A 12,354-nucleotide genomic window follows, 5' to 3' on the forward strand; every position below is an offset into this window, starting at 1 on the left:
TCAGCTACTTGGGAGGCTGAGGCATGAGAATCGCTTGAACCCAGGAGGTGGAGGTTAAAGTGAGCTGAGTTCACACCACTGCACTCCAGCCTGGGTAACAGAGTGAGACTCCATCTCAAAAAAAAAAGAAAGAAAGAAATACTCATCCAGTTCTTAGGGCAAGCTTTGGCAGACTATCTCTTGATAGCTTATCACTTAGAACACTGTGGCTAATGAATACATATGTAAATAAGCGATGCGGAAATAATTTGATAAATTCTCATGTTGAGCATCTTAATGTGCTACTCTGTTTTAGAGGAGTTTGGCAAGTCTAATGTCAGAAGAGCATTTTCATATGTCTCTACACATATGACGGTGTTTTATCCTTACACTTGAAAACGAAATGTGCTACAACTTGAGCCACATAATTCCAGGGATGCCATATAGCATTATCGTTATAAAAGAAAAGGCAGAGCAACCACTCGGATTATCACACCACCCTGGCAAAGTGTCTTGTTCTCACCATCTAATTATCTTTTTATTTAAAAAAAAAAGACTCTTGCTCTTTATATCTTATTCTGTCTAAATTATGTAATGCTTATAAATATCCAGAAAAGGAGTGCTGATATTGGTGTTTTGCCCAGTCTGACTCATTTGCTGAAAGAAGTAAACATTGTTTAATGGATAGACTTGTTGTGTGGCTCTAATAGACACACACACACACACACACACACACACACACACACGTACAATTTAGGCAGATATTTTTAATGCTCTTAATCCTTTTTACAGATAAAATAACATAAAAATTCTCAGAAAATATAAAAAAAGAGAATAGGGCAAGAGAACATAAACATCTGACTAATTTGAAAAGCATTATTTCACTGGCCTTAGCACGTCTCCTGTTCTTATGGAATTCAAAGGCAATGCAGGCTGAATCTAACCTACACTAGGTCACATGTAAGTATATCTAATGATTGCTAATATTTTGCCATCAGATTTCTTCTTTTACACAGTGAATAACTGTGGTCTCAGTTACAGATAGACCATGTGGTTCAGAAGCTGAATCATTTCCAGACCAGTTGAGGGGAGCTTTCGGTGCTTCTATTAGTGAAAGTGCGGAAAACTACCAGCCGCATCTTCAAGGTTATATCAGTGAAAGGAAACAGCAAAGCAAACAAACATCATACAAGAAAGCAAAACCACTGGAGACTGGTGTACAGACTCCCACCCGGCACTGTACCTGTACAGATGAAACTGGAGAGGCCTCCGTAGATGACTTCATCATTGTCAGGCAATATAAATGGACACCTCGTCTGAACCTCCAAACAGTATTGCTTGCAAGGAATTGTCTTTCTGCAGTTAAACTGTGTGACTTCAAAATACTGGGAACAGAGCCAGGCTTTGTAGACAATCTGAAAAAAAGAGAAGAATGAAAAATATAGAGGCGTGACAACAGTTACAGTGACAGAGGCACTGTGAGAAGCGTGTGAGCGTGCTGTGGTTTCAAGTGGATCCTAAGAGAGCCCTCATTGTGAGAAAGCGTATTTACACAACGACAGCTGCAAGTGATAAAAACACAGCAACGAAAGTCCCCGCAATAAAAGCAAAACAGTATTTGATTGCATCCCTAATAGAATGCAAAAGGTATTTTGGCCTTTAGTTTTATGTGGCTTATTTGAAAATCAGTGGATTTAAGCAGGAAGTTAAGTTTTCAAAATCCAGTGATATCTAAAGTAAAATAAATAATTGACTCTGTTGCTCTTCTGTGCTGTAGTTACTTGCTGCAATGTGGCTGGTGAGCCAGTTCCCTCCAAATGGAGTCCCACGTCTATGCCTCCATCGGACGCTAGATGGCGCGAAGCACTTTACAAAGATGGCCCAGCAGGGGTTGGGAAACTGCTGTTTAGATCTTGGACTTTGAGAGGCACAGAACAGGCAGAAGTGGACATTTACATTCATGACTCACACCAAATGCATTAAAAATCTCACTGTCTGAAAGTCCGGAAACACCCAAGATAGAGCAGACATCATATGCTGTGGTGTGGTTGGGAGTAGGAGGGAAGCCTCATCAGAGCCACAGCTACAACCTTCTGGATGATGTGCAAGCCACATCAATGTTTGCTACGTATTTATATAATTTCATCAAACGTGAAAGGACTCGGACTTCATTCATCTCTTTGTTTTGGTGGCTATTTGGGAAAACAAACATTGAAAAAATTGCCTTTTTCTGACACGAAGGAATAAGCTGATCTTAAATTCAAATACAACAATGGCAGATGTACCCATTTGCAGTACAGGTCACTGAAATTCAGTTATTCTCCAGGTCCTTGGCACTAATGGCTTTTATTTATCTATTTCTAGGGTTAATATTATCCAAGTAACATTTTGCCGGTTATATTTTACCTAGAAAAATTGAGGCGCTGCAGTTAAAGGTAGCCTAAGAGATTATAAATACTTAATAATAACAAGAATAATAGCTGGTATTTATCAACTTTATACTCTTTTCTAAGTAAGATGTAAACTTTTTTTTTCCATGTAATTCTCAGCATGCACTTTTGACCATAACTATTAGTCACATTTTGCACAGAAATAATATTAACTAATAATAATATTAGGTAATGGAAATGGAAAATCTAGACTTCAAACCCATGTTCTGTAGGACTCCAAAGACTGTGTTCCTAATAGCTATCCTACATTTAATCTGAAAACTACTTTTAAAGCACTTATGAAATCACAAGGGAGTTTGCAGATGAACGTAACATCAGCATGGCCTTCCATGCCCCGGGTCAATATCCATACGGTAGAAGGAGGATTGTATTTTTTTATTCATAACTTTTTATTAGGTTGATCAAAATGACGCTTTGTTCTGTGATCAAGGTGACTGGGTAGAGGTAAAATGAGATAAATATCAAAGTGAGACACACTTTTAAATGGCCAAAAGTCATTTTTCTTTGCCAGTCATCAATGGCTCACAGTCACCATGTAACTTGTTAGTAAAACATACAAATAATTAGAATTCTTACAGGTCTTTTGAATGAGTCTTCTCGTAACAGTGTACACTGAAAAACTGCACTAGAAGAAAATGTTCCAACAGCTGAAGAAACCTCTAAGAACTCTTATGCCAACTAGGAAACAGAGGTGGGCTGTGGCTGTGCGCCCCAGGGGGACAGCAAGAGGCTGCCTCAGGGGTACAGGTGAAGGTGGAGGTGGTGCCGGCAGCAAGAGGCTGGAAGCACCAGCTTCAGAAGAAAAAATGAAATGATTTCTTAACCAAACCATGGGGAAGTTGAAAACGTTTGTCAAAATGCCATAGACATTGACGTTTGTGTAATATGACATGATACGTAATACGACATGACATTTATTAAGTAAACTAAGCTGTACTATAAGAATGAGCCATGTATCCTCTGATTCCTGGGCTTAATGACCTTCCTCAGGTACTAGAGGAAGCAGGATAGGCTTATACCTGCAGTTCAAAAAATAGCATTCTATTATGAGGACAACTTGCTTTCCGCACACTTCTGGGATTCTAAAGTCTAGAGTTGCCTGTTTTTCTTTAAGGAAAGCCCTATGTAATTCCAGAAAGTGGCTCATGTTTTCATTGGCCAAATTGGGGTCCCCATTCCCACCGCTCCCCCACACGTTGCCTTTCCACCGTTATTCCAGTTAAAATGGGTTCTGAATAGGGAATCGCATCCTGCAGCCATAAAGTCTTAAGAAACAATGTCTCCTCTCTGGCAGACAGTGGGGCGTCCAGTATTGGAGTCTCTTCAGATCTACCCATCCTCTTTGCAACCACTTTCCTCAGCATTGCCCAATGGGAACAGATCTATTTTTATTCTGGTTCCTTAAATTCTATTTCCGCTATATTTCCTTTGCAGATTTTTTTTTAACTCAAAAAAAAAAAAGAAAAGAAAAGAAAAAGAAACTAGTAAGAGATCACAGCATTTTTTTTTAAGTATCAGGTAGTACTAGTTATGAAGAAAAGTGATCGAGCATCATTTGCAAAGCCGCCGGCAGAATCCCAGACCTTAAAGCCGCCGGCAGAATCCCAGACCTTATACACTGGGCTATATCGACCTCTCCGGCCAGGCTCCACTGTGGCATCCGTTATGAGCTACCTCCTGGGCTTTGAGTGTGCAATGAATATTCCTCATTTGAGTATTAAATATTTTCTAAAATTTTAGCTCTAGGGGTAAGATACATCAGAAAACAAGTAGGGGAAACCATGTGAGCTGAATCGAAATCCGAAGGACGGAGGAGAAATATTTTATTGCTACTTAAGAGATTAAGGATGAGAAGCAAATGTTACATAACTGAAGGGTTTATCTTCTCTGTGTAGATGTGTTTACAATAAAAGAGGCAAAGCATACAGCACATTTGCTAAAAATATTTCAGAATAAACTGGAAAAAGTTTGCATGGGACATAAACAAAAATTCTTCTAGAATCTTGAAAATGATTACTTGAAAAGTGAAATAGCACGTTAGTAAACACCTGAAAACTGTGTTATGTGAAGAACAGAGAATACCTAAGAATATACTGCGGCTAAGAGCAAACGAGGGGCGAGGTTCTTACAGTTATCTCGTGTCTGAGAAACGGCTATGTGCCAATGACGATGGCTTTAAACAATAAATTGTGGAATCAGAAAACAAAGACAACAGGAAAAACAAACAGGTAGCTATCAGCATGATATAAAGACGAGCTTTCCTGCCGGAAGAGATGCACAGAAATAAAATGAGCTATCTTCAAATGTGCCAAGTTCTCTAGAACTAGAAAAATTCCAATAGACTTTCAATAACTCTTGTCAAAACTTGGTGAGGAAGATTCCTATGTTAGGAAGGTGAGAGAAGGCCATGGCTCCAAGACACTTCCCAATGTCTTTCTAGAAGTTTTGCAACTTTCTAGAAGTTGTTGAAAAGGATGTTTTGTGGTGGCACCACGCTAGAAGAACAAATTGACTAAATCTTAAAAGTAATAACGAACTTTCAAACAAAAGCACATCATGAAAAATGAGTATATTTGTCTTATTTCATAAGAACTATGGAGTATAAAGAAGGCTAGAAATCTTTTTTATAATGGCTTGGCCTTCTCCTATAGAGAGAAATATTAGGTAAATTGCTTTTCTATGTGTCACTGCAGAGTATAAATAATTATATGAAATGAAAGAATAATTGTGGGAAGGAATAAAAATGTGTGCGAGGTCTCTTGTGACAGAGTAATGGCCCGCCGACATCCACCCACTCTCCCCTTTGATGGCCAGTGCCTCCTTCTACCCAAGAAGTAGCTTGATTTGTCAGGAAATTATGCTCTGAAAGAGTATTTCAAATGGCCCACCGCCCCCACGCTCCTCCACCGTGTCCTCTGGAAATGACTATTGACTATCACAATCTTTGCTGGACAGCTGCCCACCATACAGTGTTCTCAAGGTGCCGTCTGGAAGAGGAGCAGACTACACTAGAAAAATGGTCCAAATGACAGCATCATTTTTACTTAATACTTGAATCGATGTTTCTCTTTTTCCCCTGAAGCACTTTCTCTCTTGCTATCTTTTCTCATAAAACCCTTGAGACTTGTTTGGGAAATGTTTTACAAATAAGGAAACGTATACAGGGAAATTAGGCAGCAAATAAGTGGAATTCAACTCTCTCCACAGCCCAGTCCACAGTTTTTTTCAGTGGGAACTCTTGTAACAGGAACTCTTCTGAGAGGACAGAAAGTGAAGGGAGCGTTGGATACGTCGGGGTCTCTGGAGTCACTAAGGTGAGACATTCCAGGGTGGAAAGCCTTAGAGACAACTTAGCTGAGCCTCTGTTAATGTCGGAAGTGGGGTCTAGAAAGATGCAGATGACAGTTGAACTAGGTGGGGCCTGGACGCCAGATGCCCAGGGCTCCTGGGCGGCTGTTAAAATTACACTCCATGTTATTGGGAAGGCATCACCTGAGTATTATTCATTCTGAACATATATCCTTTTTCTTTTTTTCTTTTTTGCTTTTTGCAAGTCACTTCATCTTGAAACTCACTTGCAGTTCTGCAGAGTGGGCTGTATGAGCCCCCACCCTCTACTTCCAGACCTACGTCCACATCTTCCCTGCGTTTGCTTCAGCTGAGAAACCCTTGGTCACGCAGGCCTGTTTGAAGAGGTGATCAGGGACAGCAAAGGCTGAAGAGACCAAGGAGAACCCAAGAGAGCTCATCTAGCAAACTCATTTTCACACTCTTAATGAAGATTTTTTTTTTTTTTAAAGCTTTGGTTATAACGGCACAGCCTCGAGACAGACCGAGGGGGAGTATTTTGCTTCCTGATTACGGGGAGTGATGTGAAGCCACGAACTCTAGAAAGAAATGCTTTACACGCAAGTCAGGACAATCCTGAAGTAGCCCACGCATTTGTGAATAGAACTCCTACGTGGGACCAGGATCACCATGGTTAACAATGGTGCCGTATAGACGGCTGGCAGGTGTGCCTATGTGGTGTCCTCATGTCCTCTCTTGGTTCTGGGCATTCCATTTGAAGATAGCTAATCTGTGCAGAACCTTTCAAAAAATGCCCTATGATTAATATTTTTCCAGCAGAAGGTCAGCTTCTCATTACTTTTTAAATATATATTACCCCCATCTCCAAAATCTATCTCTCTATTTTAGAGCAAGGTAGAAGATTTATAATGTAAATATATGTTAGCCTGCTGAAAAAATATCATGTTGGCTATATATTTTATCACAAAGAAAAATGTCAGATATTAAAAATGGTTGTCAGCTTCAAATCAAGAGGCTAAGCAGCTGCTCTCCCTTTTCCCCCACTTATTAGTAAGGACTAACTTTCCTTTCACATTTGTAGCATTTGTTGATACATTTTATTAGTTCCATTTCTGCCAGCTCTAACCCCGCTAGCGGCCTGAGTTTTGGGTATGTGTGGGTGAAATAATTGGTTATGTAAGCATTGGTCTGCGATAGCAACCGCCTCAGGCTAATGCACTTTGATGCATCACGCATGTTGCTACAGTTTTAAGTGAGGGTGAAACTCAAAATAAATTTTCACGTTCCTATGTCTGAATGTCTGCTTTCTGCTATGTCTGTGTCAGTGTCTGGTGAAAGCACATTGCACCCAGAAATTGGAAATCGTGATATATTCTGAAAGGGAAACAAGAAAGGCCCCACTGCTTGAGGCTGAGCTGAGTCTGTGGAGTAAGCTAAGGATGGGCGGTGAGCAGCACTCTAAGCTTCTTGATCCCTTGTTGGGGGTCCTATGACATCAGCACCCCTTGCCTTCCAGGGGTTTGTCTTGGCTCCATTTCCTGAAGTAAAATGCAAATGTCTTCCTGTTTTCTGGTGGTGACCCGTGTTTTGAATCCTGTCATCACACTTGCTCTATTCCCTTACATTTCAGGGCTTCCTGAGCTTGTTGGCTCTGTCCCACATTTCCCAGTCCACCCAAACCAGTCTCAACACCAAAATGAGGCTCCTGCAGTGCCCATCCACGCCAGCATCCCAGACTCCATTTATACAGGAGAGGGAATCAGTCTGAAAATCACAGGGGCCAACGCAAGCCCAGTTGGCCAATCAGGGTATGGCATCATGGAGCTGCCCAGACATATGATTGAACAGAAAGTGAAAAGCAGATCAACTCGGCTGTGCTTTCGCAAATAGAGAATGTGCCCATCCAGAGATAATCTGCACAGGGCTTAGGAAAAAAGGGAAACCAAGAAGCATTTGTCAAATATGTCTCCAGCGCTATGCAAGGGAAAACGTGTCCTAACTATGATACAGAGGCAACTTGGTTTTCTCTTTTTCTCTCTTCCTCATTAATAAATGTCTCATGAAACACTCAATATCCTCCTTGTTTTATCTTTCACTTCATCTCACTATGATTTGTCCTCAGCTCGAACCACTCCACTGAGATTCTTCTTTCCAAGCTCCTTGGCCCCTCTGCTGACAAATCCAGCTGGAAAATCAGTTGTTGTCTTATTTGACCTCTTGCCAGCCCTGATCATGGTTGATTGAACAGCTTCCGGAAATGCCACCGGGACTTGGGGACTTGTTTTATCCTGGCGTCCCTCTTAGTCCTCTGCCCCTCCTTCTCCATCTTCATTTGTTTGCTGTTGCTGTTGTTTGTTTGTTTTCCCTGCCATTCCCCAAAATGTTAGTATCCCTCCGGCTTCTGTTCCAAGCTTGTTTCTACACATTCTTTCTGGGCAACCATCCATCCTCGTGATTCAATTGTAGTCTTTAAAATAGTGAAGCCTAAATCTTCATTACCAATGCTGATCTCTCTCTCTCTCTCTCTCTCACTCAGTTTCAATACCTCAAGCACTACAAACTCTAAAGTGGAATTCGGCCTCTTCTTTTCGGAGGGAAGCAGGTGAGAAACGTGGGGGTCATCCGGGTGCCTCTTCCACGCTCCACAGCTCTTTAATCACCACGCCCTGTGAGCCTGCTTCCTCAATAGCTCTATGTCTGCCCAAATCTCTGATTTCTACTGACACCAGTGCTGCTCACGCCATCGCCATCTCTCACTTGGATTTCTGCCTTGGATATACCCCGTGGAGCCTACCCTTGTGCCTTCAGTTGTGAATTCTTGCTTCATGCTGCAGTTAGAGCAATCTATAGAAAATTAATTTGATTATTCCACTACTTCATTTTTAATAATTCAGCACCCCACCCCATCCCACAGCAACACCCAGGAGAATGTTCAAAGCTCTTAACAGATTCACAGCTCTGCGACCTTGCCCTGCTGAGCACTCGAGCCTCATCTCTGCCCACTCCCACCCGGCACTCTGCTCTCTGGCTGCAGGAGTGACAAGCAGGTCACTCAATGTGCAGCGTGCCCTCGGTGGCCCTGCACCAGGCTCTTCCTTCCGCCTCCCTCACGAATCCCTCAGCCTATTAATTCCTGTCCATCCTATGTGACCTCACCTGGAAGCCTTCCCTGCATTCCCTCTAGACCCTGCAATGAGCTCTTCTTCGGCAGTTCAGTAAACGTGATGCTGTCTTCTCGTCTGCCTCCTTCCCAGAGCCTATGCTCTTGGAATGAGGGCCAAGCTTTGTGCCTTCTTGTATCCCCAGCGCCCTGGATGTATCTGGCAGAAATTTACCGTCAGTGGAATGCCCACTGGAAATTAGTGGCCTTTGGGCTTGCATAATGATGCCCCGCAATTGATTAGTGTGAGAGCCAGTCCACGTGGCCCTGAGATCCTGCCCAGAGCAGAGACTCAAACCAGGAACCTTGATGAGCCCCCAACATATTAAATCCTAGGAATCCCTTTTCATATGACCAACCCCGTGGCCTTACTGAAGGCCAAAAACAAAAACAAACAAACAAAACAAACAAACAAACAAAAACTAAAGAAATACATTTTTAAAAGTCCACTTCATGAAGTGAAACTCTCCTTCCAAAAAGACCTCATGGTTCAGGTCCTAAAGCACAACATGGGATTGGGTTGCAAGCTGAGAAAGATTGTCACACAAAGATGGGGAATGTTGTAGTTTATTGTTTTGAGCTCATGGCGGGAAGGCCCACAGAGCTTCATAGGGCAAAGTATATTTTATAGCTGTTATTTAAACGGACACACTACTTTGGCTGGGATTGTGGCAAAAAGTGTTGAGCAGAGAGGTTATACTAATTCATACCTTTCCAGAACAGTTCTATTATATATCCAGAAATGAATATTAACGATGATAATAACCAGTGAATTAACTTCACAGTAAATAAGGAAGCATTTCCTTTGGTGTGAAGGAAGATCTCTTTTAACAAACTGCCTTCACCGGATTATCATGTTAGTGACGAAGATGGTGGGAGCTCTGCTGTGGGCATCAAAAAAGAAGAAAGTCACTCCATAAGACTACTTCTGAGTGTTGGCCATGGATGGATATAACTCGATAGCCTTATCTAGAGTCAGAATGGGCCGGTAGTAAATGAAAGCACCTTTTGTGGACTCTCAGCCAAGCAACGCCTTAGAAATGCAGAGTATTACATGCCTATGGTCCTCTAAACATACCACTTATTTAACCTGGCCTGTATTGACTGTCACAAAAGTGCCAGTGATCCTATTAAAATTTATATCTACAAAAAGGCAGCAAGTGAACACTTCAATATAAATTCAATTTTGGGCTCCACACCTTGAGTGAGTTGAGAATGTTGAAAAGGGTTTAAAAAGTGGGAAATCAGTCTTCTAAAGAAAGGGAAATTGAATTGAGTCTTAAATAAGAAATCTGAAACTAATCTAAGGATATAAAGGGATAATATATTCACCAAGGATAGGAGAAGAGAGAATGTGTTAGGCTTTCCCTATTTTCCAGAACTTATATAAGAATTCAAGGAGCAACTGATGATTAATAAATGAATGTTATCTTCCATAATCTACAATCTATTATTAGAAAATACCAATAATACCAACGCACTGAGTAGAGCTATAATAAGTAATCAGTAAATTCACTATAAAATGCAGATGTATTCGTTTCTTCATAAAACCAAAGAGAAAGGAACTTACTATAACAGCCTCACTTAGTAGAAATGGGCAAAAAAAAAAAGAGTCTAAAGAAAGTTAATGCATAACTTTCTCATATAATCCAAAGTAAAGGGTGGAAAATGTGACATAATAAACTATAGTTAGTTACCTAAGAATCTGATACTTTTACATAGCTGTGCACATTGTAGAACTAGAATATATAATGCTTTTGGTATGTATCTAACAGTTTTACTTCTTGGCCATATTGTCAGGTCACTTGTGTACCAAGAGTGCATGATTGCCACCCTACTTTACCAATGTCAGAGTCACAAAAATTAGTAATTGAAACAAGAATAATCTGCTTTTGCTCAAAGAAAATCTGCTGTTCCTCAGTAGAGCAGGCTCTTTGCATTCTTTGTTTTTCCCACAGATACCAGCATTTCTGATTTTGTCATCACATTTGCTCCTCAAGAAACAGCAGCTAACACCACACTATCTTTGTTGTTTTCTGCATTATCTTAATGTGTCCTGCTAGTGAGAAGCTGGGAAAGGTATGAATGCAAACCCCTTTTGTAAATTAAGAGCCAACCAGCACCCTGGGAATGGAGTAGGATTGTGTCACGTGGCTCTTTAAACATGTTGCCTATTTAAACCTGGTCTGCATTACTGTCAGAAAAATGCCAGTGATTCTATTAGAATTTACATATTTAAAAAGTCAGAGTGAACACTTCAGTATTCTAATTGAAATACAGACTTGTAGCCTGTTACCGTGAAACAGAGGACTGGCTGCCTAGGTACCATCCAATCTGTCTGTTAATCCTACATTTTTTACTGACAGCCAACTTTGGAGTCTGACAGTAGATAGGTGCCTTGGGGAGCAGAGGCAGAAGGCAGGTTAAAAGTTTCATCATAAGACATTTTCCCTGGCATCAGAAATAGTGCTGTAAAATTCGAGGAGCCAGGGTAAGACGAATCCCGCTGTGAGTGCTCCCGTCAGTGCACCTCAGTGTGGAGGGAGCAGAAGTCAATGGGGGCTGAGCGTTTCTGGAGAAGAGAAGGGGACACCATTTGAGGGAGTGAGATGGGCATGTCAGAGAGAGGAGTGGGGCGGAGGTTAGTGTGCTTCTGATATGAGAAAGAGAGGGAGGAAGGGCAGAGCATGGAGAAAGACAGCAAACGAAGGAAGGAGATAATGAAATTTATATAATATTTGAACACCATAGAATACTACTTAGCCATGAAAAAAGAACATTTCTTTTGCAGCAAGTTTGCATTGAAGTAACTCAGGAATGAAAAACCAAATACTGCATATTCTCATTTATAAGTGGGAGCTAAGCTATGGGGTGTGCAAAGGTACACAAGGTGATATAATAGACAGTGGAGACTCAGAATGGGGCAGTTTGCAAAGCGGGGTGAGAGATAGAAAACTACCTGTAAGGTACAATGTACAGTACTCAGGTGACCAGTGCACTAAAATCACAGACTTCACCATTATACAACTCATCCATGTGACCAAAAACCACTTGTACCACTAAAGCTATTGAAATTTTAAAAATTCAAGGCCAGGCGTGGTGGCTCATGCCTGTATTCCTAGCACTTTGGGAGGCCGAGGTGGGCGGATCACCTGAGGTCAGGAGTTCAAGACCAGCCTGGCCAACCTGGCAAAACTCTGTCTCTACTAAAAAACTACAAAAATTAGCTGGGCGTGGTGGCACATGCCTGTAATCCCAGTTACTCGGGAGGCTGAGGCAGGAGAATCACTTGAACTCAGGAGGCAGAGACTGCAGGGAGCCAAGATTGCACCACTGCACTCCAGCCTGGGTGACAGAGTGAGACTCTGTCTCAAAAAATACAAGGTAAAAAAATAAAAAAGAACTATTTACTATCGGTTATTTTGCCAGGTGTTTTCAATGCACGGTGTCTGTGAT

General features: G+C 41.4%; 1 protein-coding gene across 2 annotated transcripts in view; it reads right to left on the bottom strand.

The window, feature by feature from the left end:
* NALF1 (NALCN channel auxiliary factor 1) overlaps window positions 1–12,354 on the bottom strand; it is a 703,465-nt gene that overhangs the window by 44,724 nt on the left and 646,387 nt on the right. For both annotated transcript variants that reach the window (XM_054446500.2, XM_063651135.1), the window contains exon 2: window positions 1,223–1,394. In XM_054446500.2, coding sequence (XP_054302475.1) covers window positions 1,223–1,394 — 172 coding nt within the window. The remainder of the gene's footprint in view (window positions 1–1,222; window positions 1,395–12,354) is intronic.

The sequence above is a fragment of the Pongo pygmaeus genome, chromosome 14 (genome assembly GCF_028885625.2).
Source record: "Pongo pygmaeus isolate AG05252 chromosome 14, NHGRI_mPonPyg2-v2.0_pri, whole genome shotgun sequence".
NCBI classification, from domain to species: Eukaryota; Metazoa; Chordata; class Mammalia; order Primates; family Hominidae; genus Pongo; species Pongo pygmaeus.